Here is a 26,423-nt window from a genome sequence, read left to right as displayed (position 1 = left end):
ATGCATCAGAGATTTAAATGTGGAAAAATCAAAGCAGGAAAGCACCTTAAGAATGTAGGAGATTTTTTTTTTTTTTTTTGCTGTGCCACACAGCTTGTGGGATCTCAGTTACTCGACCAGGGATTGAACCCGGGCCACTGCAGTGAAAGCCCGGAATCCTCATCACTAGGCCACCAGGGAACTCCCCAAGAATGTAGGAGAATTTAGCATGGGGAACTCCTTTCTAAGCAAGACGTAAAACCCAGAAGCTACTAAGGAAGAGATAATAGAGTTGATCTCATAAAGATTAAAATTTTCTGTTCAAAAATAAACAAAAGAAAAAAGTCAAGGCCAAAGGACAGAAAAGACAACTGCTCCCAACTCATTCAGAGCTGGAGCCAAAAAGCTGGTGGCCTCACAGGACCCATATAGCCTTTGGGGACCTAGCCTCCCCTCCCTCCCCGACTCTGACCTCATCCTGTATTTGTCAGGACAAGCTCCTTTCTGCAGTGGTGACAGATAAACCCTGACGTCACAGAGGCGTAATGCAGTATGAATTTACCCCCACTCACGCCAAGTCCAGTGAGAGACAGGCAGCAGCCACTCCACGCGGTGACTCAGGGATCCAGTCCATCCTGGGCACGGGGCCATCACTGTTTGAGCTTGTCCAGAGGCAGCTCATCTCCTCGGTACCAGGTCCCCGTCCCTAACAGCCAAGTCCTGCGGTGCCAAAATGAAAGTGCAGGTGAGGGAGAAAATAGCAGCAGGTGCTGGTCCCCAGACTCACACCTGTCCTCGCTCTCTTTCCCGTGCAGAACTCCGACTTGCCCTATTTCGCTTCCAAACACAAAGGGTCTCCTACTTGCTTGTCTGTGGGTCGGCAGAGAGCGGTTCTGAAATAGGTAATCAGGTCCCAGGAAGCTGAGCGCCACCCTCCACATACACCCACCCACCGACCACCAAGGACCCTTCCCCTCCTCCAGGCTTCTCCTACATGGTCTATGGGGCACGGGTCCTTCAGAGACCTCTGCAGGGTCAACACAGACCCAGCATGCGCACATACACACACGCACACACATGCATGCACACGCATGCACGCACATGCCAATGCCTGGGGCCGTGAGGGAGCAACATCTCCTCTGGGAAGCGCTGTAGGGACAGGACCGCCCGGCAGGGCTCAGGGTTTACCTGTCATTGGGTGGCTCCGGACAGGACTTCTGGAAACCTGGCAGGTGCCTCCCCTCGCCCTCTGGGCTGCCCTGCCACTGGGCCAGCGCCGTCTTCCTCACCAGGCCCGGGAGGCCGGCACCCAGGGCCCAGGATTCTTCCGGGGGCCCCTGAACGTGTCTTAACTTCTCTTAAAATCAGAAGGAAACATGAGCACAGCCTTCCCTTGGTTTCTGGGTGAGTGGCTCCAGGCGCCCCCGTAGCGCCCAGACCCCGCGGTTGCGCGAGTCCCTCACCCAGAATTCCTCCCGCAGCTGCGGATTTCGCATCCGCAGATTCGCTCCAAGCAGCCACGGTCAGTTGAATCTGAGGATGCGAAACCCGCGGCCACGGAGGGCCGACTGTGTCCCAGGGCTGAGTGTACAATGAGTCCAGAGCGGATTACGTGCACCTTTATGCCTCCAGACAGAAACGTCCTCAGCCGCCTTGTCGAATAGAGGAAGGCCAACGTGCCCGGCCCGTGGGGTCAGAATAACGCCCTGACTGCGAGGCCGGAATGATGAGAACTCCACGCTCACTGCACAGAGATTTCGGGATGTGTGCCCTGTGGCAGGCACTGTCCTAAGCCCCGGCAGGGCCAGAGCCCTTGAACGCGGGCACCTCGTCTCCGCCCACCCCGCCCGGATGCCTTGTGCTGAGCACCCCACACGGAGCGCGATGAGTGAGGCCAGCCGGAGGCCAGCATGAGGGCAGAGAGAAGGTGCCGGAAGGCCTGGGAGCAGCTCTCCCGGGCAGCCACCTACACCCCCACCACCACCACCCAGCCCCTGGCTCCAGCAGCAAGCCGTCTGTCCTCCGGTTCTCACGGGCGCCTGAGCAGAGGGACATTTAATCATCCCCTGTGGTTGTCTCATTTCCTCCCCAGAAGAGGGAAGAAAGGGCGCCACAATGCTTTCTTACTGTTTGCCCTTTCTGATCTCCCCTGTGGTGGCTTGCCTTCCGTTGATGCCGAGCTCGTTCTTCTCCCAGAGGACCCCCCTGCGCAGGCACAGCGGGGACGGGCAGGCCCTGGTGTCTCCTCGGACCTGGGCCTGGCTGTGCTCCCAAGTCCTTGGTGCGCCCTGGCTGTACCGCACTCCCCGCGTTCGCAGAGCGCTTCCAAGTGCGTGTGACATGCGCTAGTATCGCTTGCTTGTTGTGTCTTGACAACGACCCGAGGAGATAACCTGCTTCTTCCCACTTTATGATCAGCGGCAACGACAGCGAGATGCAAGGGACGCGGGAGCTCTCCCGGCTCAGCCTTCACGGTGGGCGGATGAAATTGGGGCTGAGGAGTTGGACTCACGGCCACCTGCTCGGGGAACACCCCCCCTCACCCCTCTGGGCTGCACCTTCTCAAGCTGCAAGAGCTGGAACCAGATCACGCTAAGCTCTTTGCCCAGCTCTGACAGACTGGAATTTTTTTTTCTTTTTTTAGAAAATTTAATGGCTGCTTCCTTTTTTTAAAAATTTATTTTATTTATTTTGGCTACATCGGGTCTTAGTTGCAGCATGCGGAATCTTCACGGCAGCGTGCGGGCTCTTCGTTGTGGTGCACGGGCTTCTCTCTAGTTGTGGCGCGCAGGCTTCTCTCTAGTTGTGGCGCACCAGCTTAGCTGCCCTGCAGCATGTGGGATCTTAGCTCCCCAACCAGTGATCAAACCCACATCCCCTGCATTGGAAGGGGGATTATTAACCACTGGACCACTAAGGAAGTGCCCAGCCTGGAATTTTATTCTACGTAAAGAAGGATAAGCCTATTGATGGAAAAAACCCAAACCAAAACACACACACACCCCAACGAGAGATGATTCCAGATTAACCAGTTTTTGGTAAATGTCAAAGGCTTTGCAATGCCAGGACTTTGGAGCAAACTTCCTGTAGTCGGTCAAGGTTCCACAGAGAAACAGACCCAATAGGATGCATATATACAGAAAGAGGCTTATTATAAGGAATTGGCTCACGTGACGATGGAGGATGACAAGTCCCAAGACCTGCAGTGGGCAAGCTGGAGACCCAGGAGAGCTGATGGCATAACTCCCATCCGGAGGCCAGCAGGCCTGAGACCCAGGAAGAGCCAGTGCTCCAGTCCAAAGGAGAGAAAAGCCAGTATCCCATATCATGGCCATTGGGCAGGAGGAAGCCTCTGTTACTTGGGGGAGGGTCATCCTTTTTGTTCTATTCAGGCCTTCAACTGACTGCATGAGGCCCACCCACATTAGGGAAGGCAATCTGCTTTACTCAGTCTACTGAGTAAATGTTACTCTCATCGAAAAACACCCACACAGGGACTTCCCTGGTGGCGCAGTGGTTGAGAATCCGCCCGCCAATGCAGGGGACACGGGTTCTAAGCCCTGGTCCGGGAAGATCCCACATGTCGCGGAACAACTAAGCCCCTGTACCACCACTACTGAGCCTGTGCTCTAGAGCCAGCGAGCCACAACTACTGAGCCCACGGGTCACAACTACTGGGCCCACGAGCCACAACCACTGAAGCCTGCACACCTAGAGCCTGTGCTCCGCAACAAGAGAAGCCACCACAATGAGAAGCCTGCGCGCCGCAACAAAGAGTAGCCCCTGCTCGCCGCAACTAGAGAAAGCCCACGTGCAGCAACGAAGACCCAATGCAGCCAAAAATAAATTTTAAAAAACACACAAAAAACAAAACACCGTCACAGACACACTCAGAACCTTAGTTTGACCAAATATCTGGCCCATGGCCCAACCAAATTGCCACACAAAATTAACCATCACACCCCTCCCAAGGTAAGATTTCGGTAGACATGTGGGCTGGAGACTTTGCTCCCATGGCTCGGACTCCAGGGGCAGAGCTGAAAGGAGCAAAGACACGCTCATCGCCCCAGCTCGGTGACCGGGATGCGCATCTCCCATGTGGCCACAAGGTGGCGCCCGCGGAGGTAAGTCCCTGGATGGAGCCGTGACCACCTGCAGACGGCTGGAAAGGGGCTCCACCTGGGGGCTGAGGTTGGGTTTCACTCTCTGGCTGTAGCCCCAGGGACTCAGATCTAGAGTGTAGACCAGCCTTGCAAAAGGGAAGGAGAAGGACTTGGCAGCCAGACAATTCCATGGAAATCTGGAAGGCTCTACAGGTGGAGCTGAGAGAGTCCTCCTTTCTGCAGCCAGGCACTTGCCCCTCTTTGGTTCCCAGAAATAGCCCAGAAACCCTCTGTGCTTGTCTCACTTTGACACAGAGTGGTTTGGGACTGGTGCGCAGAGACTCAGTAATTTGAATCTCCCAGGGATCGTAGCTGGCTCTCTGTCGCTGTCAAACTGGGTCCTGGTGACTGACCGAGCTCTTAAACCCAAAGGCAAGGTCAGAGTGGGAAACAGTCTAGTTGCTTCTATTTAAAGAAAGAGAAAGGACGGGTCATGGGCAGCACATGGCAAGGGGCAGAGCTTTAAAGGGACTGGCCTCAGATTTTCTCCTGGAGAACTGCAGGAGCCTTGCTGTCACTTGTCACCAGCTGGGTGACTCTGCTTTGCTGTCCTGGGCACAGACACAACAAACGCAGGATCGAACACTAGCTACTGCAGGGTACGTCCCAGGCCACAGTGCCTGGGCCATAGGTGCCAGCAGTCCCCACATGGTGATTTGGGTAAAAGAAGGAAACTCCCAATTCAAGAACCGGCGTTACTTTCCTTGAAGGCAAACTAACCCACCTAAAGCCCTAACTAAAACAAAAAACCTTTCTATTGTAAGATAAAACACAGACATGGAAGAGCACACATGTCGAATCTGCGACTCAGTGAATAAGAACTGCCCCACGCCTCCCATTCCATCCCATGCAAAACCAACACTGAATGCTGTTTTCGCTCTCTGCCTTTCTTCATGAACGCAAAAATCCTTTTCGGAGTTGTTACCGAAAGTGGGTATTAATGTAGGTCTTTCATAAAAGCAAAATGGTGTAAGACGAACTCTGGAAAAGCAGGCTATACCTGTATACACACACATATACACGTACACACACACAAACATGTTATATATGTATCCACACATATATACATCAACATGGTTATTCTTAGTATGTGACCTATGTGTGTCTATGTATGTGTATATGTGTGTGTGTACCCACACACACACATATATTACATACCAAGACGCTCAGAATAACCATGTTAATTTCCTGCATATGCCGTCCCCACTCTCCCCTCATTCTTTTTGGCTGTGCCCCACGGCATGTGGGATCTTAGTTCCCCAACCAGGGATAGAACCCGTGCCCCCTGCAGTGGAAGCACAGAGTCCTAACCACTGGACCGCCAGGGAATTCCCAGACACTCCATTGTTTAACTTGAGTCTTGTGACTATAGCTGGTTTGTGCCTCTATTTGGGCCTTATTCCCTAGCTTTGTTGTAAATTATGTCCATAGCTTTTTCTTTCTTTTTTTTTTTAACTGTGGAGAATATATATCATAAGCTTTGCCATTTAACCATTTTCTAGGGTACAAGTCAGTTGTACGTAGGCTTCAGGTTCCACATCGGTCTTTCTGTTTTCATGTGGGGACGACACTACAATCCTCCCAGAATCCCCTGCTTTCCAAAGCCCTAACTTTTCAAACAAAACTGATTCATTGGTTTGTTTCACACCAACACTTTACCGAGAACACCCCTGCCACGACTCAGGACTGCAATGCAGCCTGTGGTTAGGCTCTGTCGACGTCTGATGAGACCTGGGGTTAAAGGGAACGACACACTTACAGATCAATACATGTTATGGCTTGGTGGCCCGGTACAAAAACCTGACGCCCACTGTCAGGACGCCCCGTTTCACTGTGGCCCTGAGATAGTCAGAGACGGGCAGCGGGGGACAGGTGCCCACAGCCTCATCTGCTTTTCACGTTGCTCTGGCCACCACTGCAAGAACCTGACGCTAAACCAAAGGCTTGGTAAAGTGGGCCCAGGAGATGGCAGAGCTCGAAGGAATTCGTGGGAAAAGCCTTTCCCTTCCCTCGGGGGCAGGCTGGCTGAGTCATCAGTTGCACGTCCTGCAGGTGCTGCTGAGGGAGGACTGAAGCCCGTCTCCAGTGTCGACTGCCGGGGGGCGGGCTCACAACCCAGGCTGGGCCGTGGGCATGGGGGCTCATGCAGGCGTCACCCGCTCCCGCCCCGCGGCCGGGCCGGTCCCACGGCCGCTGCCACCAAGGACGGGCCCTCGAGGCTCCTGACGGGGTAGGCACTGCTCCTGCATCTGCAGCGTCCCACCCCGGCAGGCCCAGCTGCAGGAGCCGGGGACAAGGCGGCCCAGGTTTCTGAGGGTCCACGCTGGCCACCTGACAGAAGGACCCATTTTGTTACTAAAGAAACATTGCATCGTGGCTGAGTCCTGTTCGACCTCATAGAGTTTAAGGAAAACTACAGCCTGTTCTCTTCCGGGAGCAAGGGAGCTGTAAGTACCGGGCTCCACGCTCCTGAGGAATCGGCAGCCCACAGCTGCAGCGTGTGTGCAGGACAGTGTACGATGGCCCCTCACAAGCTAGCCACTGTTCCCGAGCTTCTGGAACACCAGTCCTCTGGCTCCAGAATCTCCCCTTCCTTCAGTCTCTAAAGTCTCCTAAGGACGTCACACCCTTCAAGGGAGACTGCCGATTCACAGTAAGAAAAAGACATTCGTTTTTTTAAACAGTTCACATTTATTATTGATAACAATAAAAAAATCTTTTAAAGACTATCAGTATTGTATTACCAAGAGTGAGGTAATGTGTTTACAAAACATTTACAGAATTTGATACGTAAATAATGAAATTAGGAAAGAAAGTGAATTAAGACACTAGTAACAGAGGGGAAACCGAAAGGACCGTTAGTGCTGAGAACAGGTGAGACGACAGCAGCATTTTAAAAAGAGTGCAGGGCACTGAAGGAGAGTCACGATAAACTGCGTGCTCGAAGTCCACCTGCCTCACAGCCCCGTTCCAAGGAGGACAGGGCGATGGGTACTCAGGAGGAACCCTGTAAGGATTTGTGCAGTGATGTGCTGTGAACGCTTAAGGATGCATTCAACTCTTTGGGGATAGGACAGTGCCACTTCTGAGTCAGCTCAAAAGGAGCCGCTCTTCAGACTGGGGGAGGGGTGGCTGCGATTCAGACAGTTCTGCAAGCGCCCCTGGGCTGATGTGGGCTGTCGGGTGCACTGTTTTCTTGGCAGCTGAGACACAGAGAAAGAGAGAGGAGGACGGAGACAGGACCGTCTTCAGGTCCTGAGAATTTGGAAACGGATGCACTAACTAACCCTACTGTGCTTTCTGGAAACAAGCCTTTAGGTGCCAATGGTGAGCTTCTCTTGTGCAGGAAACACACAGCTGTGCTCCGGACGGGCCAGCAGCCCTGGGAGACGCCCAGGAACGTCCTCAGCGTGCAGGCAGCCACCGAGTATTGCTGCTGGGAGGGTTGCTCTGCCCCTCCGGAGCCCTGCAGACACCTCCCCGCGGGCACACGCTCGTCCACACAGCTCTCCTGCCACGCGGCACCCACCTAACACCTCCAGGGCAGGTTTACAACAACGCAACTCAGGGTTTCCGTGCCCGTCACACACTGACGATGGCCGCCTGGCTTTTGGCCCAGATCCTTAAAAGCACAGCCTCCGCCACGCACCCACCATGACACACGTCTTCATTCACCACGGAGACTGAGCCAAGGCAACACCTGGACAGATTCGCAAAGAACCTGCTTTTCCCATAACAAGCCGAGAAAACGAGGGCCAATAAAAGGTAGACCAGGCTTGGTAACTGGAATCAAAAAGAAAAAGTAAAAAGCGGACCGACCTCACAATCTGACCTGCTTCTATGCAATCGAACCCTTCATTACTTGAACTAAGTTTCTACTCGCCCTGTCCCCCGCTGACACACACCCACCCCGAGACACACATGCCTGCAGGCACACACACACACATGCCCACAATTTCCTGTCACAAAGAAGCAGGGCTCCCCCAGGCCACAGGCTGCCCCGACATGGCCACACAATGAACACAGGACAGTTTCAAAACGGCAGATGGGACTCACTGTCTCTTAAGTACCCTTCTAGTGACTAGAAGAACCATTTGGGCTCTGATGCTACCAAGCTGTGAGGGGCCTAGGGGAGGCCAATCTAGAATGAGTTCAGAACTAACACGTGCAGGTAGGAAGAGCAACACACCGGGAGGAAAAGGGAGAGGACGCCCTCGGCCCAAGTTCATGGACAGAGGAAGCCTGCTCTCAAAGTACCAAAAGGTTTGAAAGGAGGAAAGAGAAAATAATGTTTAATGATGGCGGTGTTCTTCCTGGCATTGTGGGGAGTCCGCGAGAGCCCCTGACCCCCCAGACCCACTTTACAACAGTGGGTCCGTCTGGCCCCGGAGCCGGGCCGGGGTGCCCCCAGGCTCCCTCTGAGTCCTTCTGATTAAGCGGTGTCTGCTCAGAGGAAAAGGAGCCTAGCAGGCAGTCACTGAATCCTCGGACCGCGTCGACCACCAGCAGGGAGGAGGTGAGGGCCAGATGCAGGGCAGGGGACAGGTTGGCAGCTTCTGCTCCGCGGAGGAAGGTGGGTCACCTCTGACGGGTGGTGGGGAGTTCATCCACTAAGGGATGGTGTGCAGGTGCTTGGAAACATTTTTTGCATCAACATTTGAGACAAAGTCAACCTCTTAACTGGTATATAAACTACTTTTCTCTGAAGAGAGAGCCCTTGTGCTCTGGTTGGATTTTGTGCACACTGTATACAAAACCTATGGCTACTGAGCTGGAGTCAAAACTACCTGTGGAGACTGTTTCGGGGTCAGTGACTACGTTTGCCACCTGGAGAGCTACGTGCTACCTAGAGGGCCAGAGGAGTCTGCGCAACGCGGCTGCGGGGTGGGCGGGTGGGCGGCGGCCCGAGGCGGTGGGCGTCCCCTCTGCGCACTGGGCGCTACCTGGAGACCATGGAGCTGGAGTGGGACTGGCTGGACGAGGTGGTGGCAGCGCTGAGCTGGGAGAACCCGCTGTGGCTGGACTCCAGGCTGGTCATGGAGCCTCTGTAAGAAGCACGGGGAGGCGGGTGTGTGAGGACCCCACCGCGGCCGCCCACCGCCCTCCTGGCCGATCCCAGCCCGCTCCCCGCAGCGCCCCCCAGAGCCGGGCCGGCCGTGCAGGGCCCAGGGGGACACAGCCCCCCACCGCCCTCCCACACTGATGACGCCGTGAACCGCCAGCGACAGGGGGCCCGGAGGCCGCCCCGGCCTCGACCCCGGCCTCACGCACCGGAAGTCCTCGGACCCGATCACTTCGGTGTAGTACATCACTTTGCACTTGTGGGAAGAGACCTGCAGGGAGGCCAGCACGTCGTCCATGCGGGGCAGGCTGGTGGCGGCACAGGCCGGCATGCTGTGGAACTTCCACTGCAGGATGTAGAAGCCCGGCCACCGTGTCACGTGGGAGCCCTGGAACGAGTCAGGCGGCACCAGCTGAGGACCTGCTTCGCGTGCCCTCCCACAACGGGTCTGACAAACGCCAGGAGACCGGGTCCACTCGGATCCAACTCCGATTACTGACCATCGCGACGGGGGAAGGACCGGCTGCCCTGACTCACGATCGGGGTCCATCCCACGCTGCCTCCCGGGTGTCGGCACTGCAGCCAGGCCTCTGCCAGGCGCAGGGGAGGCCACGGGAGGGACCCTCAGAGGCTGTCCGCCCCCAGGACTCTGCCTTGGGAGGAGGATGCAGGCGCCCGCAGGGTGGGAGCGCCCGGGGGTCCTCTGCTCACCCTTGAGGGCCTGGGGTCAAAAAAGGCCACTTGGACCAGGCAATGCTCTCTCTGATGTGCTTCCAACGACCTTCCCGGTGTATTCTGGGTTAAAAGGACGGCGATCTACAGTAGAATGCCAATCTGTGAAAACTACTTTCTCCCTTAATTCTGGAACTAAAGACTGTGATACAGATTAAAATGTTCATTATTTTAAAAATGGAATAGAATACTCTCTTTTACCCTGCCTCTAAGACCACCAGAACACTGACAGGCTTATCCCTGAAAACCGTAAAGACAGCAAAATTATGCATCTATTATGAAGGCCAGAGGCACCCGAGAGCTACCACTCTGAGCTCAGGCACTCGGAATAACCAGCCAAAATTTTAAATGAGCTGACAGAGCATTTAAGATAAATTAGGATGCTTAGTAATGACACTTAATAGTTCCCTAATTACTTGTTTCTCTCCCTTCTATTCGGGGTGATTTTCCTTGAAGAGAAGAATGCTGCCAGGTCAAAGGCCGTCTTAGCAGAAGCCTTCTCAATCCCAGCTTTGTACGTGCGCCGAATGCCTTTCCCTTTCTTCCATGTCGCTTTTGTGAAAATACTTCCAGAAATAATTCATGACTTTAGATACAAGTAATGGATTCTGCTGAGCTCTAGGTTCTTCTGGGATCCGCTCGGCTTCTTGAGCGCCTCTAACCGTAACTAAGAGGACAAACTGAACTGCCTGTCTACAGACGCAGCACGGGGCCGAAGCAAGACTTCCTTCTCCAGACGGAAGAGCCACGCCGCGGGGACTCCCAGGAGACCTTACCTGCACACTTTCCCCTTCTTTGCAGATGAGAGGTGACTCCACCATGCTGTAGTCACGGCCCAGCTGCCAGATTCTGTCTATCAGCTGCGCGTTGTTCCCTCCCGGGGAAGTGATGCTGTGCGCCCCCAGGGAGTCCTTTTTGGGTGGCTGCGGCGACCTCTTGGAGTGATAGATGTTAAAGACGATGTCCCCTTTGCACACATCAAAATCCCAGGTGATCACCGAAGAGGCATCCACAATCTGAACGAGAATCTGGAAAAAGAGGTCGCATCAACCCACCAAAATAAGCACGGGCCTCTGAGGCGACGCCGCGGCAGCAGGCCCCCCGGCAGCTTTCCCCCGGCTAGGGGGGCGCGCACGGCCGACCCTCCTCACCCCACCTTCCAGGCCTCTGCTCGCTCTTTCCTTTCTTTCACCCAGCTGCTCCTGCTACGCATCAGCGCCAAGCTCTGTGCTCTGTCAGCCACACCTATGGTCCAAGCTTCCCCTCAATTCCCTGAGTGCTTTAAAACACCCAGTGTTGGCTGTAAAAAGTGTCTTAATACAAAACAGAAATAACGCTAGACACCACAGAAGTGGTTCCGTGGGTTGCTCTGGGCTGAAGGGCACAGGGAAGGTCACAGAAGAGCCCAGGAGGGACAGGAAGGAAGCATCCAAGCGGGGAGCGGGGTGGACGCGAGTGCAGGCTGAGTGGCCTCTGCCCGTGGCCGCTGCGCTAGGTGGGAAGAGGGCGCCACGTGGCCCTGGGATGGGGAAGGGCCCCGGGTGTCGAGTGCCAACCTAAAAGCTGAATTTCATGCAGCGCCCATACAGCTTCCCCACAGGGAATGATCAAAGTTACAGTTTCAAAAGATTACTGTGGGAGGGATGTGAGAATTAAAACCAGCTGTAAAAAGTTATGTATTCACTAAAAAATTCCAGCAGAAGCCAGGCCCCGCACCCCACCCTGCCCTGGAAGCCTGCCCGCTGAGCCTTCCGGGAGGCGTGTTAGCGCTTTGCTTCTCGTCAAGCAGCCCTTTTGGTCCCACCACGGCCACTTCTCACCGCTGACAGAGCCACACAGAATCTCCCTAAAGAGCGGATTCCGTAAGCACAAGAGCTGCATCTAAGCACAGCGGTGGCACCAACGACACCAAAGTGGCTCTGAGGGCAGAGCTCCCTTGGACGTCAGCCCCTCTGCGGACCAGCACTCTCGCTCCTGCATTCACAGCGGGGACGAGGAATTCCGTGCTCATTTCATGAGGCCACCGTTCTCGATTTGTGCTTTACTGAACCCCCAAAGCAGAACTGAAGTGTTCAGTTTTGATGTAGAAACACTTGCACAGATACGTGACTCACAAGAACACATCACACCACTGAGTTCTCTACCCTGGATGAGAGCAACCACAACCTAAGGAAAGAAGTTGGCCTCCTCGCGCCTGCCGGCCTCCAAATAAAAAACTAATACAAATAATCCTCAAGACACAGTCGACTTCCCCCTACAGAGGCTGTGAATAAGGTACATCGAACCTGTCTTTTTTGCTCGCTCAAACCACAGCCCCATGTCCACTCGCCCCACGAGGCACAGGTGGGCCGTGTGGGACACACTCTGGCCAGGAGGATGGAGGAGGCAGTACGGCGTCAGCTCCCGGCCACCACTGTCCACCCGGCCAGCAGCCCAGCGCGCTGAGCAGCCTCTCCACGCCAGGTGCCACCCCTCCCACGATCCTGAGCCACAAACCTCAGCCCGAAGTCCAGGAAGGGCCAGTCTGTGCTGAGTCCCTCATGACGCCACAGCACACACGCGTGTCAAAACACAGGCACACTCTTGCTTCTGCACCACCACGTGACAGCAAGGAGAGAAAACACATGTGCTAGTTTCTCCTCACTCCATCAGATTTATAGAAACGGGCAAATTCCTTAAAGGTAATAAACACCCAAATCCAGTCAAGACAAAACAGAAGATGCGACTGGTCCCGATCACTGAGTACATTAAACTGAAGAGCTACAAACCTTCCCACGGGGAGACCTGCTGCGCGCCCCTGTGTGTCCAGGCTCTCGGGTGAACTGGACCGCGAGCTGCCTACCCTCCTTCCAGGCGCCCTGACCAAGGGCAGCCACCTTTCCCTCTGAGAGAGCCCTGCTCTCCTGTGTCGACATCTGCCTAAACTGCAGATCAGTGTCAACAGAAACCTAAAGACCAAGACCAGAGAAAAGCACCTGATTCTCCTAAACTACACCCCACTGGGGAGACCCACAGAAGAACCTCGGTGGGAAGCGGGGGCCCGGCCCCTGTGGCTTCGTCCCGGCACCTACCTCGTGCGGGGCCCCTTTGAAAACGCTCGCGGACTGGTAGATGGTTTCGGTCCAGAGCTTGAGGTCTTCGTTCTCCAGCTCCTCTGCGGTCCTGTACAGGGACTTGGGCACCAGGCCCCCCTCTGGCACTTCACACTGGAAATGTAAACGCAGTCGTGCGAGCTGAGCCAACGCAGGCCACTCCTCTGAGAACCAAACGCCGGCAGCGCCATGTCCTGACACAGGCGACTCCTCGGAGCCGCTTAGGAAATGGACAACACCTGCCATGTCGCAGAACACTCCACACTACTTAGCAAAATAATTGTGAAAAGCCACTTAAATACATGTGTCTCGCTTTAAATAAATGAGAACAAGTTGAAGCTGATTTGCCACAGAATTCACACTAGTGCGTATGAGGGACTGCATCCAACTACTGAAGCTGGTTTATGTAAGAATAGTTAAGTACGTATGTTGCGCTGCAGAAGAAAACGTTATGTTAAGAAAACAGTTTTATTCTCCGCAGCTACAGGCACTATTCTTATTACATACAATTACAGTCAAGATATATAATCTATAAAGAAAGCTTTGTGTCTAAGCCAGATCAAGTGATCGGTCCGTGACACCAGCCAAAAAATAGTAAAGAGCAGCAACTTCCGAATCTGCTTGAAACAGGCCGAATGAGAATTTGCACATTTCATAGATTTCCTAACTGACCCGGATATAATGACTTAACACTCGAGCTCATAAAATCCAAGCACTGCTTACATTATCAGCCCTGGGAGGCGACCACACAGGAAAGAAACACGGCCGTCTACAGCGGGCAGTGCAGCGGGACGCAAACACGCCACAGCGCCGAGGCCACGTTACACGGCAGCGGGCAGAAGCGAGCACTGTCTCTTCAACGCCAGCCCGACAGCGGCACGGAAGAGCAGAGAAGGAGCCTTAACGGCCAGCGTGGGGAGATCTCTGCTAACTGCGGGACTCTTAGCATCCTGAACGCCTCACGGGGGAGTCAGGTCTGCTTCTGCTGCAGCCCAGTTGCTTTTGTCGTAACTGGAAGAAGCAACCTCGCCGGGTCCTGCTCTGATATAATCGAAGTCTGTGGGTTTCTACAGATCTGACCTCGCGCTTTAATCTCACGGGCGCTGGGTGAGTGAAGGTCCTCTACCTCACTTGCTCCTTTGTGCTGCACTGCGATTCCCTGGAGCAGGACTGAAGGCCTCAGAGCTGATTTCAGCGCCGGTTAAATTCCTCGAACAGTCCAGAGGGATTCCCCCGAGCGCCCAATCATCAGCTAAATACGTGAGTCAGCCGGGGGGCCACATCTCAACATCTCAACGGCTAACCTTATTTACTATGAAGGATGATGGAAGTCCCTTCTCTGAGAAGAACCACTACTCCCTGCTGGCGCCCGTCACCTGTCACGTCAGCTAGATGCGTGGACCACGCTTCTGTTTCCTTCACACACCCCCTCCGCCCTGTCAGGCCGTTGTGCCCCCGAGGCTGTACGGTCCTCAAGGAACTAAACTTCTCTGACTCCATCGCCACAGTACAGGGTAAAGAAGTGGAGCCCCCTGCCTGCTAACCGAGCAACTCAACGTATTTAAAACCCCACATCACAACAAGAGAACTAGTTCCCTTAACTGTCCCTTTTAAAATGTTATCCTGATTTATTGTCAAGGGGGAAATCTTTTTGAGAATCAGTTTGATTTTTTAATGTTTTAAAAAGATGCACAGCTCCTCTAAAGCGATTAAAGAATCTGATCCACACGAAGCTGAGTGAATAAAGCAAACTGCGATCACACTGACCGTAAAACGAATTCTCGTGAGCATCTAACAATGGAGAATATGTGTCATCAAAAATTACCGACATGGTTCTGTTTAGTTTAACCCAGTATCAGAGAGATGTCAGCCAAAACAAAACCGGAAAGACAATCAAATAATCCAAACTAAAAGCTCTGAAGTTCCTTTGTGCAAACAGCATCCACCTCTGCTACCCTCGTGAGCAGCCGAACATGCAGGTGCTCTCCCAGATACGTACCATGCACTCTCCACTCAGGAAGTCTGGGATAATCTCTTTATCGATGTAATCCAGCAGGCCTCCAGGACCCTGGTAGTCATTTCCTGCATAAATAAGGAATTTCCTTCTGGTGTTGTCATCAATGAATGGACTAACCTATAAATAATCAGAAAAAACCATGTAGTCATATTTGGTTTGCTGTCTGTATTTCAAAGATTAAAATTACACACTGATATTACGGGGCGGATTCAAGTTTGACACGCTTTTTCTGTAAAGCCCGAGTGCACGGCATTAGGGCCCTCGGGAATTCTTTCTTTCCTTAAATAATCTGAGAAACTTTGATGTCTCCGTGCTTATTTTGCTTTATGATTTCAAGTCATAGACACATACACAGACATGAACGCACATGTGTGCACCTTCCAAGTGGCTACCAGTTATGCAGAACGACATGGAAACCCACCAGAGTCCAGAGGACAGGAAACACCCTGGGGGCACGCAGGATCAGAAGGCGGCCCAGCGTCTCGGGGTAGTTGGCCTCCACCACCTCGATGATGCGCAGCAGGGCCTTCACGCCCGGCCTCCACAGGTGGCGCATGTTCAGCCCTTCCAGGTCCACCAGGCAGGTCCACGAACTGCAGGTGAGATGAGCTCCGTTCAGTACACGGCACACTCGGCAAACCGCGGCCCAGAGTGATTTGCTTTTCTTTTCGATGTTATATACGGTCATTTGATTCCACTTCCAAAGATACACCAGGTTTTAAAAATCACAGTGTAATGAACTCTATATATATCTGCTTGTATCAAGATATGGGATGGGTGTGGTAGGACTAATCCCTGAAACTTCAAAGCCACCAAGAGCTAAGGGACCGTGACTCAAAGCTTCAGTCTGACGCACTCAGCAATCCAGCGAAGGAGGCCACGTGCTGCCCTTGACCTGCTGAGCCCCCTCTACTGACCCAGTGGGGTGTGTGTGTGGCATTTAAATACGTGGTGTGACTGAACGGCGATAACCTAGTCTTTGACAAACGTTATTGAGTCAAGCACTGTGGCAGGAGCTGCGAATACAGCAGTGAGCAAAGGCCCTCAAAGTCCCTGCCCTCCTGGAACTTACGTGCTAGTTAACCATCTATACCCTGCTCTATGCCAACCTCTGAACCACTGCACGTTTTCAAAAGGGTTTACCATAACTAGAAGTTTGGTTTAATAGCACAGACTAATTTTTTTCTGTCCCACCTCCCCACCACCAAAAAATAAAGGAGCAAAAACCAACCACCTGTGACTCTGGGCTCCCAAGGACCATGCAGACCTCGGACACGCCAATCCACTCAGACTGAGGGGATGGCAATGCCTGGGGGCAGAAACACCAAACTCTAGCAACGGTCCCTCACAACTGACTATATTACATGCTCTACGTGTTTCCCTCTTACCTGCCTCCTAGAGCATTAGGGTAAACAGTAAACTATTTCCACTTGGTCCTATAAAATCAAACCAGATTTTGGTTCTAAAAATCAACTAGAAATACTTAACTCACATTCTCAATAAGCTAGCAGGACAAACAGCACCACACAGATACCTGATAGGCCGGCCGAAGACTTTTGTATTTTCTTCGCACCGTCTTAGCCCTTCTTCATTTATGGAGAGGACCTACGTACACAAGGGCCATACAGATTCCATTATCAGTCTAAGAAGCTACCACGACTGTATCAAAGCTATGCGACTGACAAAAACACGGCGTGTTTTAGGTAGGTGTGTAAACCAGTCATGTATTTAAATCTTGACACGTTCATACACACAAAACACAGCACGGATAAAGAACATTTCTTTCAAAGAGAACGAGCGCTGTCCTGTGTGGCAAAGGGGACAGCTCCCCAGTGAGACGACAGGAGTCTCCAGATGGGCGGGGAGGGCACGAACTGCTGACCTGTCTCCAGAGCAGACACGTCCGGAAGTGTCGGACGTGTGTCCGTCAAGTGGGGACACTGTGATGCCACACGTACCAGCCAAGAGAAAAGGCAGTCTGAGAACTGACTTGAAGTCCAGCTGAAGGGAACCCTTCAATCTGGAGTAACAAGCCCTTCCCCAACAGACGTAGTCCACCCGTATCTTTGTGCGCACACGTGTGTACGTGTGGATGTCAGCACACGCACAGTGGCGGGCGCTAACAGAATAGCAACAAAATGCCAACAGTGGATATTTTGGGATAATGGATTATAGATATGCCTTTTAAAGTTTTTGCTTGTTTGTTTCTAATTTAAGGACAATATTCTTCTCTTCATAGTTGCCCACGCGGTGGAAGCTGCCCTGGAAGGGGTCTATCCCTGATGAAAGATGCTAAGAGCCTGGATCATGGACGTGCCAGTGGAGAGAGTGCTATTAAGAGGTCCGATCTGAGGGGCATCTTAAAAAGAGAGTGAGGGTGGGTGGGGACGGCCCGAGCCAGTGGGAGAGAAAGGAACAGGCGACCAGCTCCCCGTACCCTCTCAAGGGGCTGTGCTGATTCTTCTGTTCACACTGCCCCACCGGGAAAAACACTTCTATAATTTTTGTGCCCTCTTTTGAAGTTTTTGAAATATATTAATGGATCTTCCTTTCTAATTATGAAAGTAAAACATGCTGGTGCAACAGGACAGCTGTCCTATCCCACCCCTGTGGGCAGAGAAAGAAAGTGAAGCCACAGCGGAGCCCGGTGTCCTCTGCAGGGGGCACTCACGTATCTCAGCAGGGCCTCCTCGCCGAGGGCTCTCACCAAGCCTTTGGTGTCCATCTGCCCCAGCCTGAGCACGTAGAGGGGCCGCCCGTCTGCAGGGGGAAGGACAGGCGTTGTGAGCGCCATTCCTGACATGAGGCTGGGGACACAGCTCTGAGGCCCTGACAGGGAGACGGGCTCACCCAAGTTCCAAAGGAGCTTCCAGCGCTCTCCCGCTGAGGAGCAGCAGCTGCCTTCTGTGTTGCCCACAGGGCCCCTGCAACCCTGCCCCACCAAAGCCAGCCGACGGAGCAGCTTATTAGCAGGGCCCCGGAGACGCTCTGCACGGAGAGAGGGGGCCCAGCGGAGCTCTGTCCTCCGTCCGGCTCTACCACCCACACCGCGGCCATTGCCGGGCTCAGCCGTGACCCCACTCCACCCGCCACCAAGTCGAGTCAGGAAGCACCGGGCACGCCTTTCGACGGCGCAGGCTGTCCTGCAGGGAGCCGTGTGCAGGGTAATCCAACCAACCCACGCACACCTCATCATTCATGTTCGGGATCACTGTTCTTGGTTTAAGTTTTGTTCACTCTCCAGGTAGAGCCGAAATTCTGATGTACAAAACCTGGCTACACGTTTTTACAGATATTGCAGGGGTTAAGTCACTGGAAAGTACCTTTCCTAGCACTGTGCTCCTGAAAAACCTCTGCCTTCGAAGTTTTTAAAATAAAGTCAAACTCCATGCAACTAAGGACTGCAGTGGAGCAGGCTGCCCGAGGGCAGCGAGAGCAGGGAGGCAGCAGCAGCCTCAGGCCCTTCCTTCCGCTCTGCAGGGCATCCCCAGGGCGGCGGCAGTGAAACGGGCATCCACTTGCTCAAGCCGGGGGAGGGAGGGGCAGCGTGCCCACGGGCCCACCTGTCTCGATGCCAAGCTCCCAGCTACCTTTGTCGTGATGGTGCCAGCCTCCCGCGTAGTAGTCCTGAAGGACCTGGGGAGGTTGCCAGGTGTCGAGGATGTAGTCCACCTGGTGCTGCTTTCGCCAGGTCAGAGACTGACACAGGGTCTCTCTGGCTTTGTCTATGTTGAAGTCCCGGGCGCGCAAGAACCGGAGAATATGCTCATCTTTCGGGATCTGTTGAGAGTTAGAGATGTTTCTAAGCAATGTTAAAAGCTGCTAAGGGGAAAAACCAAGTTACCAACAGAATAAGGCTCTGAAAGTCTCACTTCTTATCAACAGCGAGCTGCACTATCGCACTATGTAAAATTAGCCATTACCAGAAATTCCTTAATGCTTTAGAAAATCAGCATTAGTCTGAATAATCTTCATGCTATTCCCATTTTAGTTTCAGCAAAGTAGAGTGAAGGCATAAGGAATTTCTTAAACACCAGATGCTTCAGTTCACTGAGCTAACCTACGAGTTATTATGATCTGTGCATTTTTCTGTGTATATATTACACGTAAATAAAAACCCAGAACACAAAACAGTGTTGTTGGTTTTGGTAGTGGTGCTGGTGTCCTGACACACAGGAACCTTCTCCACGTTCCGCTCCTGGCAATCAACAAGTTCGACAGGTCGGCTTCCCTAAGTAAACCACAGGCCAAGGCTGCGTCTGGGTCTCCCGTGGACTGGCTGCCCTTGACCCCGGCCACGCACTCACTGCCACATGCTGCTGGTGCACAGATGGGGGAGATGTGGTTGGCACCCCCTAACTACCCCACTCCTGGGAAAATAAAGCACTGAGATGGCATCACCTTCTCTCAGAAAGGAGCACCGTTACAAGGAAGTGGCTAGGAACGGCGGTTCCAGAACCTAAAGGCCTGGCTTCGACCCCAGCCCACCACTCACTACAAGACAGACCCTGGGCAAGTTACTGAAGTCCTCTGTGTGTACCACAGGGCTGATAAAAACAGCACCACCTCACAGGGCTGCTGAGAGGATTTAATTAAGATCTTAAAAGAGAGGCTGGTGCACGGTCCGCACACAACAAATGGCAGCTCTTACCACAGGGGCTGTGTCCGCAATTACTAATACAAACGGTCCTCAGATGCTGGGCGCTAGTGACCAAGGCTGACAGACTTAGAGGGCAGGCCAGCGAGTGAGTAACACCCCGACACACAAATCCCTCCGCTCCTCACTAGTCCCCGTCAGCTGGAGGATTACAAAAATCTAATTCCTTATGAGGCTGCTTACCAAAACCCTCAAAATCAAAGCCCAGACGGTTCGAACCTCGGAATAATCCGTGAACCACTTCCAAACCTTCTGAAAATTAAAATGTATGAATACTTGGAATACAATATTGCTTTGCAACTGGACATATAATTGTTTTTCAGCAAGTCCATTCTCTGTAACATCTACAAAAGTACAGCTAATTATACACAGTAGGGGACCATAACTTGCCACGAAAGACTCAGATGCCACACACAGGGATACGGATTCAATGACTTTTAGACTGGAAGGGACATTCCCAGCTATGGCAATCGGGCACATTTACTCTGAGTCACTATGAACAGGACCAGGGATCCGAGGTTTCACAACAGCGCCCCTGCACACGAGTGTGAATTCTCACTTTGCCCTTGTGGGTCTCCTGGAGCCACTGGCGAAGTCGGATCAGGCAGCTCTCCTGCAGTGGAGTCAGGTCACCCAGGTATCTCTTGATGTAGTCTGCGTCTAGTTTGTCTGGAATATAAATTACAGGACATCATTTACAACAAAGAACACTGAAGCTCGAAGGCTTCCTAAGTCCTCCTGCTTGGTGACGTTCCTGTGTGGTCCCGGAGTCTGAGAGGTGACGGAACCACAGGGACGGGGGACTCAAACCAGCCACCCTAGAGACCCCCAATGACAGTCTTTAAGCCCAATCACTGCCAGAGCCACACAGAAACGTGCCGATTCCTTTACACGCCCCGACTACCACCAGATCAACTCTGTTTGCAAGATATCAACTCTATTCATGACAGAATGACAGCTGTTACAGATATTTAATGATACTTAATTCAAAGTTACATAAGGAGGACGCACATCATATAAAACTACGAAATAAAACAAACAAGTGGATCTAGACCTATTTTGGATGTTCAAGAACACAAGAAATCTTCCTCCTAAGGTAACATAAACTGGAAGAATGAGATTTCAAATTAAGCATAGCAAAGAAAAATTCCCAAAGTGAAAAATAAAACGTATTTTTGCCAAACCAACTAAAATACCTGCCACCCGTTGAAAAGTAACCAAGGGCACAGCTGAGCCGCAGAAAAGAAGGTATGGAAAGATAAATGCCAATAATTCAACAAAACTTATGAGGGCAGAATTTTCTTGTATTTTCTTATTTTACAGTGGGCACAAGTTTGAGAAATAAAAAAGAGGTGTGTGCGCGTGTGTGTGCGTGTGTGTGCGTGCACGCGCACGGGCATAGCGCACGAGAAAGGCGGCACAGCGTGGTGGAGCCCGCACTGAGCCTCAGTTAACTCATGTATAAAATGCGAACAGTAAGCATTTCCTACCTAAAAGGAACGATCATGAAACGAGTGAACATTCATAAAGTGCTTAGAACAGTGCCTTGAATCTAGTAAGCCTAAAATGTGTTTGGTGATGATATAATTGTGTTAGAAAGATCAGTTCCTACCTTACAGTTCCCTGAAGATACCTTCAACTAAAATGAAAAACGTTTCCTGGTCTCAGTAAAAGAATAACTTGATACGTCCCTTCCTGCCCATTTTTTAAAAACTCATAAAAATAAGAAAAACTTATTTTTTTCTTAGAAGGAAGTTTCTTCATTCTAAGAGAAAAATAAAATCAATGTGTTATATAAGCCAGAGGAAAGGGGACAGTAACGAGATCAATTTTCTGCTCGTGTAACCTCTAAGCGTCCCGAGAGGCAATGGCTCGAGGTAAGCCTGAAGTCTTGCTCTCAGAGCGAAGCCTCGCTCAGACCCACCGTCAGGGGTCCCCACCGCGGGCTCAGGCACCCCGCTCGGGGTGCTGAGGGGCTCGCTGCTCAGCCCTTCCTTTAGCGCAGGGTCTGGGACCACTACAGCCAACGGCGCTGCTGGTTTCTTGCAGGATGAGGACATCTCTGAAGAGGGTGCAAGGGAAGGTGGAGTCCAGCGGGGCACAAACGTGATGCCTTCTTCTTCTAGCTGACGAAGGTAGTACTCAATGATCTCTTTTCCCTTTGAAGCAAAAGCGGTTTTAAAGTTAGTATATACTGAGTTTTCAAATTATTCATCCCTCACGGGTTTTTAAAACCATGATAAAAACTGAGTTACATAAATAGGAAAAAGAAAAGCCAAATGCCTTTGTGGCTTGTTTTTTTTTTTCATAATCTTACTTCCTCTTCTCTAAAGGTCTAGGAAATCACATCTAAGATGGAATTTTTTATATAACCAGTTAAAAGCACTGATTTGCCACACTGGTGCTCAACATGTGCTTTGTGTCTCAATCCAAATGCTTTCCAGTATCACTTAAAACAAGCCTTCAGAAAGCACTCCTAATCCCATACATACTCCTAATCCCATATATACTGATACGTTTCGCAACCCAACTGCCACAACGATGAGCAGCAGCATGAAAACCAGAAGGAAAGGAAGACTCCAAGGAAGACGAACCTCACCTCTCAGCGCCTGGGACCCGAGAGACCCCCTGAAATGCCTCTTCAGGACAGCAGCGCCTTCACCCAGCAGGGCCCTGCTGGCCCCGGGGCTGCTGGGGGCTGCTGCCCGGCCTGACTGCAGCGCTCACCTTTCCCAGAAAGCCCGGAAGGTGGGGGGGGGGGGCAGGCCAGCGCCCGCAGACCCCTCCTCCTCAGTCCCCCAGCGACCAGCATCACCTGCAGCCCCGCCCACCCCTTCCACCCCCGGGGGGCCCTGACTAACCCGTTCCCAGCCTCCCAAAGAGACTCCCGCCCACCCGCTTCCTTAAAATCCCAAGACAGACTCACTTTTTTAATGTTGCTGGTATACTGTTTCATTGCAATTTTTTCCACTGTACTTTCAAAACCAAAGAAAGATTTAATATCTAAACTTGCAGACTGTTCAAAACAGGTCCAATCTTCATTTTCAGGGTGAACCTGCAGGTAAAAGAGAAAGTATTCCCACTAATTATACTGACAACTGAGAATATCATTTGCTCCTCAGTCAACTGGTACCCAGGAGAAACACTTATTTTACTAATGATGTTATTATCATGAAAACAGCAGATGGAAAAATTACACAGAGAGGTTCAAATTCATGAAAAGGCTCAAATAATGTTTCTAAAATAGTCTAAAAGTGACTATTAGGAGAGCTTCATTTTCGTTCTTGGTTCAGTCATTCATTCACCATATTCATCGAGCCATGTTCTCCACCATGAACAAAACCAAGATCGCTGCCTTGTGAAGCTTCCAGTCTAGCAGGAGGAGACTGACAACTGGCCACAAACATACAGGTAAGAAATGATATCATTGTTGAAGATAAGCACTATGGACAAAAGCCAAGTTGGTGCAGGTTAAAGGGATAGAGGGCAGGTTACAGAACCGAACAGGGTGCTCAGGGCTGGCTCCATCGAGAAGGGGAGAGCTGAGCGAAGCCGGAAGGAGGGAAGGACGGGAGTCAAGCGGAGGTCTGGGGGCAGAAGGAGCAGAGGTCCTCCGGGAAGTTCGCCTACACGACCACAGCCAGCGAGACAGCGGGCAGGCCGTGCCCAAGGCAGGCAGGACAGCAGAGGAGAGATGAGGAGAAAACAGGGCTTCATGAGCCACTGCAAGGCCTCTGGGCTTTTCCTCTGAGTGAAATGCAGAGACACTGCAGGTGTTTGAGCCCAAAGAAAGCATGACACGATCTGACATACTTTAAATGGATCACTTTGGATTCAGTGTCGAGGATATATTGTAGGAAAGTAAGGGTGGAAGCAGAGAGACCTATTAGGTTTTTCCAATAATCTGGTAAGAGAAGTTCTTGAAAAAGGGTGGTGAGCAGTGAAGACGGGGGGCAGATAAACACACTCGGCTCCAATCTTCGGGGGAACAGTAGGCTGGGTCCCTCAATACACATTTCTAAAGTGTCAGAGTGGCCAGAAAAGACGTGGCATATTAAAGAACAAGTCAGGCCATCACTTGGCCACCTGAACTGCGACAACAATGTAATCCACCCTGCAGTACACCACACCTGCCGCTCCCGCTCGTCAGAAACTGGTGACTTTATGTGATGAAGAACTGCCCTCTCAGACAGAGGCAGCCCTCACGCACTGCTTAAAGCAGTGGCCAAACAACTCTCAGAAGCTCCGCGCCAGCACACTCTGCGCCTCTGCCTGAGCGCCGGTTACTCACGCTGTAGCAGCAGTGCTCGTTGATGATGACGCGGTTAGAAAACGTTTCATTACGGGCCTCAATGTGCAAAGTACGTTCCCGAGAATTCAGTGAGTTTTTCTGGATAAAATAAACATAATCGACTCCTGCAATCTTTAAAACAGAAACAGAAAGAAAACGGGTTAATAACAAGAGCAACAGAAGCTATAAGCATAAGTTCATTTTGGTTTTGGGGGGACTGCCTTTTAAGGTGTCCTTTTCAGTTACCTTTTTCAACAGTCTAGGGGCATCTATATCCAGTTTGCAGCGCCTTTCTATAACATGAATAGCCCCATCTTCACTCTTGAATTCATTCACAGTGTCACTGTCCACAAACATCGGAATCAAAGGACACGTAGGGAACCTCCTTTCATAGGCCTATGAATAAAATTTTTTAAAAAAGGAATTGAACAAAGATGCAACCTGACAGTCTGTCTTTGACAGTCTCCCTGGAATAAAATCACCTCTTAATACATGGCAACACGTTACATCACAGCCATCTTCATCTTTACACCTTAAGCTTTCATGATTTTAAAAAGAAAAAGACATTCAACGTTAATGGACTGGAAGACTCAATATAGTAAAGACGTCAATTTTCTCCACGTGGATATAGAGTTTTAACAAATTCCTATCAAAATCACAGCAAGATTTTCTTCTGTAGCTTATAGACAAGATTTAAAAATTTATATGGAAAGGAGAAAGAACGAAAATAGCCAAAACAATTCTGAAAAAGAAGACCACATTGGGAGGCATCCCTCTCCTGGGGATTAAAGCTTACTACACGGCTACAGGAATCCAGGCTTCGTGCACGGGTGGAGGGAAAGACACACAGGTCAACGGACAGAGCAGAGAGCCACAAGCTGACCCACACAAACATGCCAACTGACTTTTTTTTTTTAACAAAGCTGCAAAAGCAATTCAATGGAAGAAGGATGGCCTTTTCACACATATTACTGGAGAAATTACACACCCACAGGCAAAAAAAAAAAAAGGCCTCGACCCCTCGACCTAACCCCACACCTTACATAAAAATTATATCAAAGTGGATCATGAACTTAAACATTTCTGTAACATTCTTGAAATGACAAAATTATAGAAATGGGTAACAGATGAGTGGTTGCCAGGGGTTAAAGAAGGGCGGGGGGTGGGAGGGCAGTGGGTGTGACTACAATAGGGCAACAAGACGGGGGCACTTGGGAGATGTTCTGTCTTGACTGCATCATGTCAATATCTTGGTTGTGATGATGTACAACAGTTTCCCTGGATGTTACCATTTGGGGAAGACGGGTAGAGAGCACATGGAATCGCTCCATAATATTCCTTGGGAATAACATGTTATTAATATACTATGAGTCTACCATTATCTCAAAATGAAAAAAACTTAATTTAGAAAAAAGAAAGAAAAAGACTTGCTACATAATTCATCCAAACTTTTAGAAAATGTACTTAGGCACCAGATTTAGTTTGCTCTGTAGCAATCTGTGAAGATTACCGAACTAAAGATACTGTTGAATTCACACTAAAACCTAAGCCATCCAAAGGATCACAGGTGTGCAAACACAGGAAACCACAGGGCATGGGATGACAAGTGTCTGGCCGTAAGAAGAAACCTAAAAAAGGCCCAGGGCTCGCCTCGCAGTTCTGCTCCCCCTATAATAAAGGACGGTACCGTGAGATGTTGTCATGTTAGATTGACGGACGCCACTCCCCTCTTAGGCGGGAGTAGAAACGGGGGCAAGGGGAATTGAGACACCCCATCTTTAATGACAAGCAAGCACAGATTTAAGGAAGAAATTTACGGTGTTGAAAGATTAATGAAAGTGTGGAAATGGCACAGACTGCTCTGACTGCACTTCTAACAAGGTGCACGTGGTTTCAGAGCACCATCATACTAAAAAAGTCGGCCTTCTTGGAGAAGTTCCCTGAAGTTCCCCTTCAACAGGCTCGACCATTTGAACGTAAGTACACTCATCACACGAGCGGTCACAGAAGACCCCGTAAAACACCAGAGTGACCTAGCAATTCCTCCACCCAGGATGTTCACGACCATTTCATTCCAAGTAATTCTCAGTTTTCTGGTATCTCATCTTCTCTCCATAACATTATAAAGTTACCCCAATCTGAAAAATGTATGCTGCCCTCCTGCTCTTTATATATTTATACTGTACCAAGCTAGGCAACATGGGAGGAAGGGGAAGAGGAAGCGGACAGTTCGGGAAACAGTGTCAGGGAAATACACAGGAGTGTCCTAAGAATAGCAAGTGCTGTAAGGGCTTAAGAAGAAGAAAACACACAGCTTAGAGGAACAGAGGGACGGAGGCTTCGGAAGGCTTCCAGCGAGAGGAGGCATTTACACCGGGCCTCAAAGCATGGAAAGGGCTGCTCATAGTCAGCGATGAGGGGAGAACATTC

The 26,423-nt window shown here is 51.3% G+C and overlaps 1 protein-coding gene across 1 annotated transcript in view; it reads right to left on the bottom strand.

Moving 5' to 3' along the window:
* Positions 1-6,813: 6,813 nt before the first annotated feature.
* The window catches only part of SEC14L1 (SEC14 like lipid binding 1), a 51,790-nt gene continuing 32,180 nt past the window's right edge, over positions 6,814-26,423 (bottom strand). Inside the window, exons 3-16 of the mRNA XM_027080812.1 lie at positions 24,240-24,389; positions 23,994-24,125; positions 22,629-22,757; positions 21,627-21,861; positions 20,262-20,371; positions 18,636-18,825; positions 17,717-17,805; positions 16,580-16,650; positions 15,467-15,638; positions 15,028-15,162; positions 13,008-13,142; positions 10,713-10,964; positions 9,414-9,592; positions 6,814-9,187 (exon numbers count right to left, since the gene is read on the bottom strand). Coding sequence (XP_026936613.1) covers positions 9,082-9,187; positions 9,414-9,592; positions 10,713-10,964; positions 13,008-13,142; positions 15,028-15,162; positions 15,467-15,638; positions 16,580-16,650; positions 17,717-17,805; positions 18,636-18,825; positions 20,262-20,371; positions 21,627-21,861; positions 22,629-22,757; positions 23,994-24,125; positions 24,240-24,389 — 2,085 coding nt within the window. The 3' untranslated portion in view covers positions 6,814-9,081. The remainder of the gene's footprint in view (positions 9,188-9,413; positions 9,593-10,712; positions 10,965-13,007; positions 13,143-15,027; positions 15,163-15,466; positions 15,639-16,579; positions 16,651-17,716; positions 17,806-18,635; positions 18,826-20,261; positions 20,372-21,626; positions 21,862-22,628; positions 22,758-23,993; positions 24,126-24,239; positions 24,390-26,423) is intronic.

The sequence above is a fragment of the Aethalodelphis obliquidens genome, unplaced genomic scaffold (assembly GCF_003676395.1).
Source record: "Aethalodelphis obliquidens isolate GAN/ISIS:26980383/991018 unplaced genomic scaffold, ASM367639v1 scaffold44, whole genome shotgun sequence".
Classification (NCBI taxonomy): Eukaryota; Metazoa; Chordata; class Mammalia; order Artiodactyla; family Delphinidae; genus Aethalodelphis; species Aethalodelphis obliquidens.
Note: the sequence above shows the minus strand (reverse complement) of the source record. Positions and strands in the feature narration are given on the sequence as shown.